The sequence below is a fragment of the Papio anubis genome, chromosome 3 (assembly GCF_008728515.1).
Source record: "Papio anubis isolate 15944 chromosome 3, Panubis1.0, whole genome shotgun sequence".
NCBI lineage: Eukaryota > Metazoa > Chordata > Mammalia > Primates > Cercopithecidae > Papio > Papio anubis.
The window spans coordinates 170,077,267-170,097,201 of record NC_044978.1 but is presented as its reverse complement, the minus strand read 5'-3'; the positions used below and the strand labels follow the sequence as shown (position 1 = coordinate 170,097,201).

General features: G+C 38.4%; 1 protein-coding gene across 13 annotated transcripts in view; it reads right to left on the bottom strand.

The window, feature by feature from the left end:
- LDB2 (LIM domain binding 2) overlaps nucleotides 1-19,935 on the bottom strand; it is a 401,491-nt gene that overhangs the window by 92,321 nt on the left and 289,235 nt on the right. For all 13 annotated transcript variants that reach the window (XM_017958599.2, XM_017958603.2, XM_017958604.1 and 10 more), the window contains exon 3: nucleotides 868-1,040. In XM_017958599.2, the coding sequence (XP_017814088.1) occupies nucleotides 868-1,040 (173 nt within the window). The remainder of the gene's footprint in view (nucleotides 1-867; nucleotides 1,041-19,935) is intronic.

The window sequence follows — 19,935 nt, the reverse complement described above, 5'->3', positions numbered from 1 at the left end:
GCATGTTGAGTGTTAGTCAAAATGCAGTGAACTAGTGTTCATTAAAATAAACTTCTGTTTGTCAGATTCTGTGATTAAATATTTGTTCTTACTAATTTTTCTACCTGCAAAAAAGACATAAAGAGATTATCTGTAGTGTTCCAGAAAGGTCTTTGGTGAGAGGGAACACTCCATATGTCAATTTTCTATGTAGGGCAAGGATCGTAGATCTAAAATGTATAGAAGATGAGGTTAAAGATCTGTCTCTTCTGTTTTTCATTTCACAGCCTCCATGGGGCTTTGAATTCAGCCTCAAACATTGTGATAATCTGATCCTGACACTTGACCTCCCCTCATTCACTCTTTTATAGGTATACTTGTTCAGCTGCTTATTGAATTCCCTAATTTCATTGACATTTTAAAGTTTTTATGTTCCTTTACAGATTACAGTTGGGTCATGGTTAGAGGATTCTTCCCTTATTCAAATTTGAATTCAGCTCCAAAAAGTTATTTCAGTAACAAAGCACAAATACAATGCTGACCACGCAAAAACAGGATATGTTCCTTCAGCTATAGTAGATATTTTGTATAAAACAACAATTCTAATCTAGCAACTAAAATTTAAAAGGCAGTAGAACCTCTCTTCCTCTTAGTTTTTGGCTCCCTCCTCTTTGATTTTCATGTGCTCAGTATCTCGTGCACACATCTTAGAACAGTGTTCACCCCAAGAGTCAAGCCATGTCACAGACAAGGAAGATTCTCTCATGGTGTTGAAAGTATCTGGGAGATGAGCAATCAGCCCCAGGTTCCATAGGAAAACCATAATTATTATTCTTTAATGCACTCAGAGTAGGAAAAGCCGGGCATGTGACAGAGCCTGTCCTGTACCTTGGTAAACATGGGCTTCCCGTGCTGGGTGACCATGGTACACTGGTCGCAGTCCACCGTGATGGATGAGTTGTGGTATGACTCTTTCGAGTGTTTGAGAATGTAATACAGGTCGGTCACCCCTCCTTCAAACACAGTGCTAAAGTAACGGGGGATGAGGGTCCTGCCGATAGCTGGGAGAGAAACACAGAGAAACAAACCATTAACAAAAATATCCCACCAGCCCCACACACCCAACACCATTGCCAAACCTCCTAAAACCAGACACTGATCATCTCAAGAAACCATAGCAAGAGGCAAATTTCTCTTTAAAAACAGCCGTGACCCTTCTGGGTTACAGTTAATAAAATATAATCCCCAACTATTCAGGAAAAATGTGTCCAGTCATCTCTCCAGATTTTGTGTCCACTGCAAGTCAATAAAATAAGGGTTAGTACTTTAAAAATAATAGGAGGGAAATGCATGAACTACTTTGGACCTTGTATACTTTTGGAATGAACATGTTTGTAAAAATAAGACACTTCCAATCTACTTGGACTTTTAAAATGCATCATGTATAGGCCAGTTACCCAGTCATGTTTTATTTTTATTAGTAGTAGTGATAATATAAATTTTAATAACATAATGCTTTGTAGTGTGTAAAGTATTTTGGTATTCTCTCATTGGATCTTCAGAACAACCCCAAGAGAGTGCAGGACTGATACCCGAAAATGTTATTATGGGGGGGGGGGTGAGGAGGTTATTTTGAATGTTTCAAGGTCACATGACTTGTAAGTAAATATTTGGGGTCTCTAACTGCATGTCTATAAACACCTAAAATATCTGCTCTTCCCAACACTATGTCTCTGACTGCTTTAAACAATGGAAATCTTTTAAAAATAATTCCCATCTCCATATACAAAGAGATCCATAACTATGTAAATGCTGATTGTTCTACCTGCTTTTGGAGCTGTATAAGATATCTCTCTAGAATAAAAGGCTCATTTTAAGAGAAGTTGATCCCTTTCACTTGGTCTAAATTGGTCTCTTTCATTCCATGTGTCTGGTCCTGCCCCATTTTAGTTTCAGCGATTGTGTAAGTAGCTGGGCCTTTCTGACATAGGACGCTTAGAAATCTCTAACAAGCCCTTTTTTCAGCAGTGATTTGAAATCCTCTTACACTGGAAATCCCAACTCATAATATCAGGAATTTTGCCTATGTGCAGATTTTAAGGCAAAGTTCTAAAGCACTCTCAAGCAATCCAAGGTTTTTAATAAATCTCTTACATTCACTATATAATACCCTTTGAAAGACAAAAATAATGTTTAAGATAAATAAACTACCGAAGAAAGCTTTAGCTAGGAAAGATCACCCAATCGTCACTTGAATGTTTTAAAATATTTAATTTCATTATAAAAGAATCAGTGATAATCCATTTTGTATGGATCTATATCTCTTTTGTACATGAACTTGGAAAAAATAAGTATAAAGGAAATACCCTGCCAAATTGTTTTCTGAAATGATTTTAAGGAATCCCCATACAGATGACTAGTCTCTAAATAATTTACACAGTTGTTATTGCCTCATATTTGCTGCAGGTAAAATCAATCAACAAGTGTGTGCTAAATATTCCAGGATTTTCAGTGATTCCATCCTAGATAATCCTTCTACATGCATTTTCTAAATACTGCCTAATCTCTAATACTGCATGCTCATTTTCTAAATATAAAATTCAAATGAGAGTAATTTGAGTCCACCATGTCCTTTAACAAATGCATAGCTAATATTATAAAGAAAACTTTGTAATGCTAAAATCCATATTGTACTTCACTACACAGATAAAATTAATTGAATGCATTTCAAATATTCTAACTTAAAGCTAATTATCATAAATCGGCCTAAGTAATTTGACAATTTGGGATTCATACTGTTGAGAATAAATGCAAACTATAAAAATGCAGATGTAGGCCAAAGAATTGTCACATTAAAAAGGTTATGGCAAACAACCACCATTGGATTAGGAACATTATACTTTATTTATCATGAATCCTGCACAAGTTAATTCCTTTAGATCACTGTTTGCTACATATCACCATCGTTTTTATTCATAGTAAAATAGAAGTTGAAAGGGAGAAACGTTTGAGAGTCTTTAACTTTAAACCTAAGTTTTTAATTACTTGCCCAAATCCAGAAAATGTACAAATTATATAGTAAATACACTTAAAGAGAAACATAGCTTTGCTTTATTGAATAATTTCTAGCACTCTAGGAAATGGTTGCCATGGATACTGGAGGTTTGTTTTCAGTCCTGTTTCCTTTGAGAGCCTGCCCTCTCATTTTTCCATGGTCCTGTTTAGACCATTAGTCACAAAGGTTCATTATCCACCATAGTAGACTAAACCCACAGTCCGGTGGCCGCAGTAAACCATGGCAATGGTATTCACGCCCTTGAGTATGCAGTCTCCTCTCCATAAATCTGAGCTTGGCCCTGTGATCTGCTTTAATCAATTGAATGTGGCATGAGTATCCTTGTATCAGTTTTGGGCTACACCTTTAAAAGAACTGGAAGCTTTCACTTTGTTCTCAGGAAGAAGTCAGTTGCTACATACAAAGTCCTGCTACTCTAAGACTGCCAGACCATGAGAAGCCCAACCTAGTCATGTGGAGAGGTCATGTGAAGGAGAACTGAGTCTTCCATCCAGCAACCCCAACTGAGCTTCCAGCCAACAAACAGCAGTAACTTGCATGGGAGAAGCTGTCCAGGAAGTGAATCCTTGAGCTCCAATTGAGCTGCCTCAAGCTGGTGTCACATGGAGGAAAGACGAGCTGTCCCTGACATGCCTTGCACAAACTTCAGAATCATAAGTAAATAAAAGAAATGTTTGTATTTTAAGCCAACATGTTGGGGTGTTTTTTAATGTGTCAGTAGATAATTTTCAACCACACTACCCACAAAGGTAGTCAAATAAGAATTCTTCCCTGAAAGAAAGAGGGAAGTTTTGCCAGGAAAAACTTGCAAGTCATGGAAATATAGGAGGCTGAATACAGAAGAAAAGCAAAGCAAATTGACAGAGAGGCTTCGTGGGCTGATTTGGGCCCTAGTCTCAGCTGGGAATAAAGCCAATGCCATCCCTCAGAGGTCACACTTGTGTGAGGTGTGCCCCTCCTTTTCTTTCTTTTTTTTTAATTGGCTCAAGCTGGTTCACGTTGGATTTCTGTCATTTGCAAATAGAGAAATCCTGACCACTGCAGTCCTCTTCCGGCATGGACAGAGTAGTAAACACTGAGAGAATAAAGAGGAAATGATGAGAGCGATCAGCTACAAGAGATAACTGACTCTCCGTGCAACACACTGTGTTAGAAGCTGCAGGAGATTAAAAAGGTGTCAGAGATTGTATTAGTTTCCTGTTGTTGCTGTAACAAATTACCACCCACGTAGTGGCCTACAACACCACAAACTTATTATTTCATAGTCCCGACAATCAGACATAGGGCTTGCTGGGCTGAAGTTAGGTTGTCAGCAGGGCTGAATTCCTTTCTGGAGGTTCTCAGGGAGAATCTATTTTCTTGTTTGTTTCATCATCTAGAGGATGTTCACACACCTTTCATGGGGCCCCTTCCTCCATCTTCAAAACTCACAGGGGGAAGTTGGGGCCTGGCGAGGCATCATTTTCACTTCCTCTTCTGCCTCCCTCTTAACTTTCAGGATCCTTGTGATTGCGCTGAATCCACCCAAAGAATTCAGGATAATCTCCCATCTCAAGATCCTTAACTTATGAGATCTGCAAAGCCCCTTTTGCCATGTAAGGTCACATTCACAGATACCAGGAATTCAAACCCCGATATCTTGCAGGGGGCACTATTCTGCTTCCCACAGAGACTATACTTGCCAACAGCTTCTGTTCTACAAAGGAGAGCAATCAAAAATACAAGAAACACACGCATACACCATGCACACACGCATGCAATGTGCAATACATAAATAATGTGCAGGGAATGGGACAGCTAGCCAGAACAAAATCCCACGCACCTGAAGAAATCATTCTATTGATCATTCATCAATTTCTTCTGTAAACATTCACTGAACCTGGAGTAGGTATAAAGCTCCATGGTCGATGGTCGATGCTGCAAACACAAATTTTTGTCCCTCTCTTTCAGATTCATTTTTGAATTTGAATTAGATTTTTGTCCCTGCCTTTCAAATTCATTTCTATCAGGAGAGGTAGCAAGTATCTAAGTATCTATAACATGATGTGATCGCTGATAAAGCTTAAAACTGGATTTATGATTTTGAACTCTTTATCAGTATCTCCTGTATCCTGAATTCGATGTACAATTTTATCATTTCTGAAGCTCTGAGATTAGCAAGTTCTTTTAATGCAGTCAACCATGCCACTGCATTGCACAGTCAGATAAAAATGACTAAATCAGTGAACATTTCAGATGTAGGTTCAGCGGTCACCTAACTCGACAGCCACACCAGTTCCAAATCTATTTAGATTTTATACTGTTACATTCACATGTCAAAGTTACACTTTACATTTATACTTTTATCCCTGGAATTAAAATAATTTAAATATTGATATACATAAATCTACATTGTGCTCCTATGAAAAGGATTATGTCTTCTTTTGTTTTTTTAAATTTTTTTAAATTTAAATTTTTTATATTTTTAATATTGTTGGAGTGAGATTAAGATTATAGTAGATTATAATGGCGATGGTATTTTTCTAACACATTTAGATCAAAGCTCCAAAAGTTGGGAAGTGTGGAGAGCCAGATAACACAGGAAGATTTTCTGTGATGTTAGGTGAGTAAAATATACCATACATTATTTATCTATGTATTCATGAAAGATAAAAGAAAATCATACATTAAATTATTCAGGTGCTGAAATGTGTATAAACAATGTTTAAATTATACCCTACACTTTATAGGTAAATATGATTAGTCCAGAAATAGCTAAGATTTTATTCATAGCTAATTGTGCTGTGGATCCCTGCCTTCAAGCTCCTCAGGGAGATTTTCACTGTTGTTCTGTTTTGTTTACATCCATCCCTACTCCCCAGAAATTCTTGCTATGGAAGTTGATAGGGTGATGGTGTGGTGGAGGCAGGATCTAGCTTCTATCTTTTCTTGTAGGTATTACTTGTAGATATTAGGATATCTACCGGATATTCATTGATGTTAACTAACTTTTTTCCTTATTTAGAAACAAAATGGTGTAATACAAGCTGGGAGATCATAAAGAAGACATAAACTACTGTGCATCCTCCCCAAAGCAGAAGGTCTGCCTTTTAGAGCATTTTATCTCTTTTAGTAATTATGAAATGCATTAAAAAAAAAACTCTTAGGGATGTTTATAAGTAATTCACGTGAAAGAAACTGCATGTAGAAAATAACCACATAGGAAAATATTCAAACTAGTTATTGAAATACAAAGTTAAAATAATAAAAAAAGATTAAAACATAAACCTGGTGAGGTTGTGGTAAAACAGACATACACAAATACTTTTAGGGAAATCAACGTAGTGATTGCTTCTTATTTTGAGAGTTTCTAACTCTCTAGAAGTCTGTTAGCTGGAACTCTAAGCTCTTGGTAAATACCCTTACCAAACTGCAACTCTCAAGTTTATGTTTAAGTGCTCTGAAGTTCTACAAGTCTTTTGAGAAACCATCATCTAATGTGAGACTTTTTAATTTGGGGGCATAAATTAAAATTTTAAATGCCTGTAATTTCTGTGTTTCAAAGACAGTTCGCTTCCAAGAAATAAAAGGGGTTGAGAGTCTGATTTTAATAAAATGTGAAGTAAGAGGAAAATTTGTAACTAACAATATATTAATGCCATTTGACATATGATCATTATTTAGCTGATGATTTTGCAACTCTGAAAAGAGAGAACCATATAACCAAGCATGTGTTTTTAATTAGGCAAATGTTTTAATTATATTAAAATTATTTACTATACTAGGATTTAAAAAATTTGTATCTAAACATGAAAATAGATAAATTCGTTGGCTAAATCTGGGTAGTTTTATGTGGTTCTGCTAAAGCTACTGCAGTTCTGCTATATGTCAAAAATCCAAATGGAAATTCTATTATTCAGATACATAATAAACACCAAGAGTCATTAAACTTTAAACTTATCTGTATTCAGAAATCAGTAAATGCATTATGCTGACCTGCAAATGAATATGCTCCTAGGAGTGAGATAAATAAGACTGATGATTTCATTTATGGTAAATAACCATTATATATAGCCAAAACAATAGAAGTAAAATATGCTTGACCTGTGATGGGGGTGATACTAGTTCAAGGTAGATCTCGTTGTTCTTGATGAAGGGAATGCAAGTTGAATTAATTAATTAATTTTACTTTTATAAATTGGCATAAGTTTCATTCTAATATGCCTTATTTTCTCAACCAAACTAATTTACTTGAATATTTTCTCTCTGATGATCTGTCTTGCTATTTCAAAGATTTGTTTATTTCATATATACTTATTAAGTAACTACTACAGGCCAGATATTGTTCTAGGTGCTAGAAATAAACAAGTAAGGAGACAGAGAATAAACCTGATGGCTCGGGAAGGCCAACTAGTTTAGATTGGCCAGTCTGGAAGGCTGCCGTGAAGAAGTGATGACGGAGATGAGTCCTAATTGAACAAAGCCATGTGAAGATCTGGAATTAAAGAGGTCCAGGCCCAGGAACCATAGGGGCAAAAGCCCTAAGACAAGAATGAATTTTGATTGAACGGGTTTGGTGTGTTATGGTATCAGAAAGAAGGTTTTGTGGCAGGAGGGTGGTCAAAGAGAACAAGATGATAGTGATGAGGTCACAGAAAGAGGCAGGGTCAGATTATGTGGGACTTTCTAAACCATGGCAAATGGCTTCCATTTTATCCTTAGTGCAATGTCAAGACATTGAAAGATTTTAGCCAATGATATAATTTACTCTGTTTTTCCTAAATGCACTTCCAGCTGCCAACATGGTCTCAAAATGCCATAAAAATTTTTGATCCTCTTATAAATTTAATAGGCATTTTTTCTTCCACTTTCTACCTACCAAATTTTTAATAACTTGACCAAGACTTCAGTCACCCTATCTCACACTAGGTGCTAAGTGCTAGAGAAACAAAGATGACTAAGACAGACCCCATTCCTGCTGCTACAGAGCTTTTGATCAAGCAATTCTTAGCATCATTAATTCACCAATTAAAAGTGTGTCATGGCTCCATCTTGTCTCTCCTGTTTCCCCATTGTCTGACACACAATAATGAATGAGTCAATGCAATAAATGTGTGAATTTATAGGTCCCAAGTCATAGGAGCTTACGTGTAAACCTGATAGAATTCATCTCATTTAATTGAACCCAGTACTTTGACATATTCAGATTATTTTGGGTCTTAATTCTGTCAGTGATACTATGGGCTATTTATTCTAGATGTGTGTCTCTCATGGTGGCAAAACTCTTTCGACTTTGATCCAAAGTACTGACAATAACATTGTACAGGAGAAGTCCACAGCAATGGAGACCTCCTTCTAACTGGACTTCTTAGTATGAATCAAGCACCCTGTAAGTATGAAATTGAAGTCCTTTAATGACTTCCATAATAAGTCCATGCTCTGTTACTAATGGCTCATAAAGATAGTACAGAGTCCATGGGGAAAGAGTGAGGTGTCAGAGAAAGACCCAAGCTGAGGGATGCAGAGACGTTAATCAGGCACAGAGGGTGGGGGAAGAGAGTGGTCCCAGGAGAAGCAACAGCATTAGTTAGAGAAGGTGGTATATTTCCATCATCTAGGCTGCTGCCTTGGTCAGATGTTATATATTTATGCCTTGGAAGATCTCATCTGGATAAGCTACTCCATTACACAGAGCTCTTGCTCTCTTCTTATGATGGTACAATATCCTTTTAGTTATTAAAATTTTAGGATGTAGTTTACATCTGGTAGATTTATTTTTGCCCTCTGTATTACTCTTTTATGTCAGCATTGTCATAACTGTACTCTGTTTTTTATTCTTCATATGAATCTTAAAGTAATTATGTTAAATTCAAAAAAGAAACATGGAGAGAGATTGATTCAAATTAAATTAAATGTACTAAGAAAAAGTTGACATCTTTACAATATCCAATGTTCCTATAAAGGAATATGAAATGCATGTCCAGTTGTTTAAATCTTTATTTTTATCTTTAAAAAATTCCCTAGTTTTTCTCTTTTCTTTCTTTTAGAGAAAGGGTCTCACTCTGCCACCTGGGCTGGAGTGCAGTGGTACGATCATAGCTCACTGTAACTTCGAACTCCTGGGCTCAAAGAATCCTCCTGCCTCAGACACCCAAGTAGGCTGAGAACACGGGTGCCACCATAACAGGCTAAATTTTTTACTTCTTTATAGAGACGGGGTCCAGCTGGTCTTGAACTCCTGGCCTCAGTGGATCCTCCTGCCTTGGCTTCCCAAAGGGCTGGGATTACAGGCATGAGCCATAGTGCCTGGCCACCAAAAAATACGTTGCACCCTCTGAGGTTTGTAGTTTTCTATATTTGGATACTTAACATTTCTTAAGATCCTTGAATATTTTAGTTATGCTAAATGGTTAATGGAATTTTAAAAATTGTATTTCCATTTGTAACCCAGGCATTTAACTGAATACTCATTAATATTAATAGTGTTTTGGGAAGGTTTTAAAAAGTTTTCTGGACCAAATAATCTATTATTCCCAAATATTGATATTTTTATTCCCTTTCTCCTTACCTATATATAGATCCTCCTTTCTTATATATAGTCCTGTTCTAACCCTTGCAATAACATGAGAATATATATATAAGAATGTATATATATTGCAATAACATTGCAATAAGATGAGAAAATATGTATATATATATAGTGTGTGTGTGTGTGTGTGTGTATATATATATATAAAAAGAACGTTCAGAAAAAAGTTTAAATAATGAGGGAAGTAGTGGGCATTCTTTTTTCCCCTTGATAGTTTTAGGGAATGTATCTAGGACTAGGGGAAGTACTAAATGTTGATTTGAGATCTTGTTACTTACTATGGAAAGAAAAACAAACAATTATTCTATTCCTTGGTTTTATGACTTCTTTCTTTTTAATCCTGATAAACGTCTAATTTGACTGCATGCCTTTTCAGTAATAAAGTAATTTTCCTTTTGAAAACTATTCATTAATATATTATCAATTATTGAATACCTTTTCTACTCTTAGCATAAACCTTATGTTCTCTTATGCACACATATACCACATTTTTGGATAAATTTAACTCATGAATTAATTCATTCCTTTCACAAATGTCAGTAAAAGCAGTGCCCTATTTGAGCCACTTGCTGGATGCTAAGTTAGAAAGATAGGGCCAGCAAAAGGTTTAGTCCAGTAATTCCCAGCAGCATTTCCTAATCCCAATGGATTCCTAAAGGTCTTAAAACGCAACTTTAGCTAGCTCCATGTTTTTTTTAAAAATCATTAAAAAGGAACATACTTAACATGTTTCTTTGATTCGAGTAGGATGATCTCAACTATGGTAATACTGATTAGCTCTTGATTAGTGATCATGAATGGCACTTAACAGATGTGGAAAAAAATAAAATACAAAATGCCGACAATTATTTAATAAAAGTAATTAGGTTATCTATGATTATTTTCCACACCTTCCTTTTAATAGGAGAGAAATTCCATGATCAGAGAAGTAAAACTACATAGCTTACTTGGAGTTAGGGTGGAATAAAATGGAACACTTGTTTTTAATCAATCAATGTTGGTTAATTTCTATGTCTTGATTTAATTATAATTAGTTCTTAAGTCACATTAGTAATACATGTGCAAAAAGAAAAAACCATATTACTCTCACAGGTACTCACTAGCTCGTCACAATAAATTTGATTCTTTTCTCCAGGTGTTGAGCTAGACCTTACAGAATCCTCAAACTCCCTTTTAGCTCAGTGCTGTCTTATGACAGAGTTGTGGCCAGTGCCTAATGGACACTTCCATTGTTTTCATTTTGTTCAACAGAATAGGCGTCAAGAAGGGAAATCCCACTGCCAGACAGGCCAGTAAAATCATTCTGTGTGTAACTGGTGCACTGTCTCCCTATCTCTGACATTCAGACACTGAAGACACAGTGGGCAGATTCCAGAGACCTCCCCGCCCCACTCACTGCCCTAAGGATGGAGAAGTCAGGAAACGGAGGAGCCTCTGGTTTCCTAAATTACCACCAGGAGGGGGAGCTGCCACATTTGGGGAGAACTCATTTGGACTTTGGAGCAGAAAATACCTTTCTATGGTGTTAAGACATTAGAATATCAAACTTTAGTTGTTTAAACAGCTAGGGTTAAGTAAAACAGTTACCAGTAAGTGTAGGTTCCCTGACCACCCTATACCCACCAATCTCAGTGCCTTCACCACTTCCTGGGTCACCTTTTTATCAATGTTTCCTAGCCTTCTAGATTTTTAAATTATATTGTTTCATTTTATTTTGTGTTTATTTACACAAAGTTATATTAAATGTATTTATATGGCAGGAGTTTTCTTTTATTAGTCAATAATACGTTTTCAGCTTTAAATATGTTAGTGTACATAAGAAGACTCATTCGTTGATTTTAGATGTTGCATTGTATTCTAGAGTATGGCTCTATCAAAGTTACCTACATATTCCCATGTTGAGGGACATGAGAGATTGTTTTACATTCTTTTCTCAATAGGGTAGACCCTGAGAAAGGGAAATATATATTTTATTTTACTAAGTACCAGAAATTGTCCTTCAAAATGCTGTTACCAATTTACTTCCTTATCAGCCCTGATAATACCTGTTTCACCCACAACCTTCACCAATACTTAATATTGTCAAGTTTTTAATTTTTTGCCATTTAGATCATAAAGAAAGTCCCTCACAAAGTGACAGCCCTCAAGTACTCAAAAGTTTATCTGCATGTAAATGATAAAGGTAAATAATTAATGACAGGCATCCAGCTCATGTGGTTATTGCTCCAAGTGACTAATTTACATTTGGCCTTTTCAGATGGTTTGCAGTTTTCTACTCAAAATCCATTCACTTGGCTACATGGAAAAATTATTCCAGACTAGAGAAGTAGAAAAGAAAATCGACTCCTTTATTTTTCAAAGTTGCCAAACTCTAAGAATTCTTATAAAATTATTTCAATATGTTTTATCAGGACTTCTCCAACTCAAACCAATGGGGACACCCTAATTCATTGAATTTTGTGTTTTAATATCAATGTGATTCACCTGGGTTAGAGAAATGTTGCCAGAGAAACAGACATATGTGTGTAATTTCCAGTTTAATCTAAACCAGGAATCATCAACCATTAGCAATTCTAAGAGTGGTCAGAGAAGTGATTTCCTTACTGTAGAGAGAAGGCCGACATGGGTAAAACTGGTCCTTTCTTCAGGGTTGGATATTATACAAGATGTTGGTTCTAAAGTGTTAAGCAGTTACTAAAATAGAAGCTAATAAAATATGACCCTTGAAAGAGGATTTTGAGGTCAAAAGAAAGGTTTGTAGAATTAAAATAATAAACTGGCTCTCCCCCAAACTCTTTTCTCAATGCCATTTCAATCTCATCTACTTCCTTAGTGGTGCCATGCACTTGCATTCTTTGAAACTTTTGCTCACTCAGCATCCACCACCCAGGGGGGCCTTGCTTGGGTCTCTTCTGTTTTATCCAAACGCTTAGGCATCCTCAAGTCTCAGCTCCAGCACCATCCTCACTGCCCTTTTGAGTCTCATTCTCTCCTTTGTATTCTTAAAGTGTTCATAAACTTGAGCACTGCTTTGAAAGTTTCTGATTCATACACTGGCTGTGCTACTTACTCATACTGTGACCTTGAACAAATGATTTATGCTCTCTAAACCCTAGTTTCTTCAGCTACAAAATGGCAATACAATAACTGCTTCAGTGGGCAGCTGCAAGTATTAACGACACTATGCACGCAAAGTGCTTAGCACAGTGCCTGACACATGTTAGCTCTGCTTATCACTCCCATAATACCCTGTTTATGCACAGACTTTGGGACTCATCACACTGCATTGTGATCATCAATTTTATTGTCTTCCCTTCAGTGACTGTAGTTCCCTGAAGGCAGAGAATGTTTCTTGATCATTTCAGTATCATGCCACATTTGTGATGTAAATAGCTGCTTATGAGATGTTTGGCAAGTCGATAAATGTGGACTTGGCACACCTATTTGGACAGTCTGCCAATCTCAAACCTGTTATGCATACTCATGGGTTTCTAACACAGAGGTAAGGCCACTTTCATTTCAGGTTCAAGAGAGTCAAGACCACAAAAACAGGGAAATAAGGTTTTAGGGCCCTGTACCTGGAATTTTCATATGTCAGTGTTCTAGTCCAGAACATGGTTTATGGTTTTAGAGTGATCACTTTAAAAGATTCATTTTTAAAGTTAATTTTGAGTTCTGCAAGTAAAAAAATAAAGTCTCCTATCTAAGATAACTTAGTTTTGATGGGGTTTCTACTTTATCATACTATATGTGCGTGATTCACAAACATCCAACTCCACACAGAAAATCACACGTCTTTTAAAAAAAGACAACAAAAAAAGACTCTATTTGCATGCCAGGTCAGCATTGCAGGGGCATTTTACAGGAAGTAAAAGTCCTTGGAAATGAGAAGCAGTAAAAAAAGGGTCAGATTCACATTCCATAGGAGTCCACAGGGGGCTGTGCTCCTGACCCTTGAATTGTCTACAAGAAAAGGAACAACCGTTCCGACAGGGAATTAATGTTGCATAGGCTCTCAGGCAGCAGGACGGAACAGCCCAATTATACCCACCCAAGTCTGAAACGTTGCCTGGGCACCAGCTGTGGGGTCTGACATTCTGTGTGCAGGTTTTCGGCAAAACCTTAGGACTTAGGCAAGAGAAAGCGGCCTCTGGGCATTCTATGCGTTCTGAAATGGCCCTGGTCAACCTGATCCTTGGACCCAGGTGCCGGTGCTTACGCACGTCACTAATGTCTCGCACAGGTTAAACACACAACCAGCACACCGGACATTCCACCACTATCCCATCACCCTTCTTTGAAGCTGTCCCATCACCTTTCAGTGGGGGACTGGGGCTCCATTCCTAAAGATGAATGACATCTCTGAACGGTCTGCACTCCATCCCCTCCAGGAGGAGAGGCCTTCTGACAGGGAGAGAGGAACACCGGACATCTACTGGACCACACAAGTCAGGGGCAGGGCTGCTCCGTTGCAGGTCACAGCTCAGGCTTCTCTCTCTGGCTTCATTCTCTCTCTTCTGTCATCAATAGAAACTAATAAGAAGGTCTGGGGAGCGGGGCCAAGATGGCCAACTAGAAACAGCCACGTTCGGAGGCTCCCACAGAAAAAACCATAATAAGCGAGTGAATCCTTCACTAGCAATCAAAGTATCCATGTTCTCCAATCAAAATTGACTAGAAGGCTGGTGTGACCTATGGACAGAAGGAAGAACAGTGTGGGGCGGTGGCCTACCTGAAAGCCACGCAGGGAAGGGGAACCCCCTCCCCGCAGCCAAGGGAGACGGTAAATGAGCGTGCTACCCAGCTGAGGAAACTGCTTTTTCCACAGAACTGTGCAACCCACAGATCTGAAGATCCCACTTGCGAACCCACGCCACCGGTGTCTAGTGTCCCAACCCCAGAACCAGCAGATTCTTACAGCCTCTCAGCTGGAATCTGCTTAAGCCTACTGAACTCCCCGGGGGAGGGCAACCAGCACCTGCTGCCGCTGCCTGCTGCCTAAGCCATTTGAGCTCCTTGGGGGAGGGGCAGCAGCCAGCACTGGGACTCACAGCTGGCTAACAACCTAAGGTCCCTAGGTAGGGGAAAGGTGGCACCCGTTTCTATAGCTCCAGGCTGTGCTTTTCCCCTGCTGGAGCCAGAGAGGCTGGACAGCTTGGTCCCAACACATGTCCCCACAACCCAACCCATGTCCCCACAACCCAACGCATCGGCCGTGGCAGTCTGCGGCCAGAGTGCCTCTTCAGGCCCAACCCTGACTCATTCTCCCTCAGTGGGCAGTGCCTCCCTGCAGGATCTCCAACAACTCCAGTCAGAGGCTCAGGGACAGAATTCAGATCTCCCTGGGCCTGAGCCCCTAGGCGGAGGGGGAGGGGTAGCTGCAGTCTCTGCGGACCACCAGACTTAGCTTCTCCTCCTAGTAGTTCTGAGGAATCTGGGTAGCACAGATGGGAGGGTTTCCCCCCAGCGAAACACACTTTCCCCACCAAGGGTCAAAGTGCTTCGTTAAATGGGTCCTGCTACCTGTGCCACCCAACTGGGTGAGATCCTCCAACAGGGGTTGTCAGATACCCTACTGGCATCCTAATGGCATCAGGTTGGTGCCCCTTGGGGTCAGAGATCCTGGAAGAAGGAGCAGACACCCATCTTTGCTGCCCTCCAGGCTCCTTGAGTGACGTCTGCAGGATACAGGAGCGAATCAGATAAATATGGCCTGAAGTGAAACTCCAGCAAACTGCAGCACCCCTACAGAAGAGGGAGTTGACTATTGAAAGAAAAAACAAACAAGCAGAAAGTGGCAACAACAGCATCAACAACAAAAAGGTCCCCACAGAAACCCCATCCAAGGGTCAGCAGCCTCAAAGACTGAAACTGGACAAACTCACCAAGACGAGAAAGTATCAATGAAAAAATGCTGAAAACCCAAAAGGCCAGAGTACCTCCTCTCCTCCAAATGATCGCAACGTCTCTCCATCAAGGGCGCAGAAGTGGGCAGAGGATCAGATGGATGAACTGACAGAAGTAGGCTTCAGAAGATGAGTAATAAAAAACTATGATGAACTAAAGGAGCATGTTCTAACCCAAAGAAGCAAAAGCCTTGATAAAAGGTTAGAGGAATTGCTAACTAGAATAACCAGTTTAGAGAGGAACATAAACGACCTGATGGAGCTGAAAAACACAGCATGAGAACATTGCGATGCATACACAAGTATCAACAACCAAATTGACCAAGTGGAAGAAGGAATATCAGTTTGGAGACCACCTTACTGAAATAAGACATGCAGGCAAGAATAGTGAAAAAAGAATGAAAAGGCATGAACAAAACCTCCAAGAAATACGGGACTTCATAAAAAGACCGAACCTACGATTGATTGGAGTACCAGAAGGAGATGGAGAGAATGGAAACAAGCTGGAAAACACACTTCACAACATTATCTAGGAGAATTTCCCCAACCTGGCAAGACAGGCCAACACGCAAATTCAGGAAATACAGAGAACATCATTAAGATACTCCATGAGAAGATCAACCCCAAGACACATAATCATCAGATTCTCCAAGTTTGAAATGAAGAAAAAATGTTAAGGGCAGCCAGAGAGAAAGGCCAGGTCACCTACAAAGGGAAGCCCATCAGACTAACAGAGGATGTCTCAGCAGAAACTCTACAAGCCAGAAGAGATTGGAGGCCCATATTCAACATTCTTAAAGAATTTCCAACCCAGAGTTTCATATCCAGCCAAATTAAACTTCATAAGTGAAGGAGAACTAACATCGTTTCCAGACAAGCAAATGCTGAGGGATTTTGTTACCACCAGGCCTGCCCTACGAGAGCTCCTGAAAGAAGCACTAAATATGGAAAGGAAAAACCAGTACCAGCCACTGCAAAAACACACCAAAATATAAAGACCAATGACACTACAAAGAAACTGCATCAACTAGTGGGCAAAATAACCAAGTGGCAGCATGATGACAGGATCAAATTCACACATAACAATACTAATTTTAAATGTAAATGGACTAAATGCCTCAATCAAAAGACACAGACTGGCAAATTGGATACGGAGTCAAGACCAATTGATGCGCTGTACTCAGGAGACTAGTCTTACATGCAAGAAACACACAGGCTCAAAAGGAAGGGATGGAGGAAAATTTACCAAGCAAATGGAAAGAAAAAAAGAAAGAAAGAAAGAAAAAAAAGCAGGGGTTGCAGTCCTAGCCTCTGACAAAACAGACTTTAAACCAACAAAGGTCAAAAAAGACAAAGAAGGGCATTACATAGTGGTAAAGGGAACAATTCAACAAGAAGAGCTAACTATCTTAAATATATATATGCACCCAATACAGGAGCACCCAGATTCATAAAACAAGTTATTAGAGACCTACAATGAGATTTAGACTCCCAAACAATAATAGTGGGAGATTTTGACACCCCACTGTCAGTATTAGACAGATCAACAAGACAAAAAATTAATAAGGATATCCAGGACTTTTACTCAGCTCTGTATCAAGCAGACCTAGTACGCATCTACAGAACTCTCTACCTCAAATCAATAGAATATACATTCTTCTCAATGCCACATGGCACTTATCCTAAAATCGATCACATAATTGGAAGGAAAACAATCCTCAGCAAATGCAAAAGAGCAGAAATAATAACAAACAGTCTCTCAGACTACAGTGCAATCAAATTTGAACTCAGGATTAAGAAACTCACTAAAAACCACCCAATTTCATGGAAATTGAACAACCTGCTTCTGAATGACTCCTGGGTAAATAATGAAATCAAGGCAGAAATCAATAAGTTCTTTGAAACCAATGAGAACAGACAGACAGTGTACTGGAATCTCTGCGACACAGCTAAAGCAGTGTTAAGAGGGAAATTTATAGCACTAAATGCCCACATCAGAAAGCTAGAAAGATCTCAAATCGACACCCTAACATCACAATTAAAAGAGCTAGAGAGGCAAGAGCAAACTAATCCAAAAGCTAGCAGAAGACAAGAAATAACTAAGATCAGAGAAGAATTGAAGGAGAAAGAGACAAAAAAATCCTCCAAGCAATCAGTGAATCCAGGAGCTGGTTTTTTGACAAAAATTAACAAAATAGATAGACCACTAACTAGACTAATAAGAAGAGAGAAAAGAATCAAATAGACACAATAAAAAATGATAAAGCGGATATCACCACTGACACTACAGAAATACAAACTACCATCAGAGAATACTATAAACATCTCTAAACAAATAAACTAGAAGAAACTGATAAATTCCTGGATGCATACACCCTACCAAGACTAAACCAGGAAGAAGTTGAATACCCAAATAGATCAATAACAAGCTCTGAAATTGAGGCAGTGATTAATAGCCTACCAAACGAAAAAGCCCTGGACCAGACGGATTCACAGCTGAATTGTAACAGAAATACAAAGAGGAGCTGTTACCATTCCTTCTGAAACGATTCCAAACAACTGAAAAGGAGGGATTCCTCCTTAACTCATTTTATGAACCCAGCATCATCCTGATACCCAAACCGGAAAGAGACAGAATAAAAAAAGAAAACTTTAGGCCAATAACCCTGATGAAATTTGATGCAATAATCCTCAATAAAATACTGGTAAACTGAATCCAGCAGCACATCAAAAAACTTGTCCACCACGATTAAGTCAGCTTCATCCCTGAGACACAAGGCTGATACAACATACGCAAATCAGTAAGTGTAACCCATCACATCAACAGAACCAAAGACAAAAACCACATGATTATTTCAATAGATGCAGAAAAGGCCTTCGGTAAAATTCAACATCCCTTCATGTTAAAAACTCTGAATAAACTTAGGTATTGATGGAACACATCTCAAAATAATAAGAGCTATTTATAACAAACTCACAGCCAATATCATATTGAATGGGCAAAAGCTGGAAGCATTCCCTTTGAAAACTGGTACAAGACAAGGGTGCTGTCTCTCACCACTCCTATTCAACATAGTATTGGAAGTTTTGGCCAGGGCAATCAGGCAAGAAAAAGAAATAAAGGGTATTGAAATAGGAAAAGAGGAAGTAAAGTTGTCTCTGTTTGCAGATGACATGTGCCAATGCAAAATTCAGTCATCCAAAATATGTTTCTGTATAAAATACCTACTATGCGTTTACATTTAAAAAACCCCATCATCTCAGCCCCAAAATTTCTTGAACTGATAAGCAACTTCAGCAAAGTCTCAGGAAACAAAATCAATGTGCAAACATCACAAGCATTCCTTTACACCAACTATAGGCATACAGAGAGCCAAATCATGAATGAATTCCCATTCATAATCGCTATAAAAGAGAATAAAATACCTAGGAATACAGCTAACAAGCGATGTGAAGGACCTTTTCAAGGAGAAGTACTAACCACTGCTCAAGGAAAGAAGAGAGGACACAAATAAATGGAAAACCTTCCATCCTCATCAATAGGAAGAATCAATATTGAGAAAATGACCATACTGCCCAAAGTAATTTATAGATTCAATGCTATTCCCATCAAACAACAATTGTCATTCTTCACAGAATGAGAAAAAAACTATTTTAAATTTCATATGGAATCAAAGAAGACCTTGTATAGCCAAGACAATCTTAAGTGAAAAGAAAAAACTGGAGGCATCACACTACCTGACTTCAAACTATACTACAGGCTACAGTAACCAAAACAGCATGGTACTTGTACCAAAACAGACATATAGACCAATGGAGCAGAACAGAGACCACAGAAATAACACCACAAGTATACAACCATCTGATCTTTGAAAAGCCTGCCAAAAACAAGCAATGGGGAAAAGATCTGCTATTCAGTAAATGGTGCTGGGAAAACTGGCTAGCCCTATTTAGAAAACTGAAACCAGACCCCTTCCTTACACCTTATACAAAAATTAACTCAAGATTAATTAAAGACTTAAATGTAAAACCAAAAACCATCAACACTCTAGAAGAACACCTAGGCAGCACCATTCAGGACATAGACCTGGGCAAAGACTTCATGGCAAAAATGCCAAAAGCAATTGCAACAAAAGCCAAGATTGACAAATGGGAGCTAATCAAACTAAAGAGCTTCTGCATAGCAAAGGAAACTATCATCAAAGTGAACAGGCAACCTACAAAATGGGAGAGAATTTTTGCAATCTACCCATCTGACAAAGGTCTAATATCCAGAATTTACAAGGAACTTAAACACATTTACAAGAAAAAAAAAAAAAAAAAAAAAAACCTAAGTTGGCAACCCCCTCAAAAAAAGTGGGCAAAGGATATGAACAGACGCTTCTTAAAAAAAGACATTTATGTAG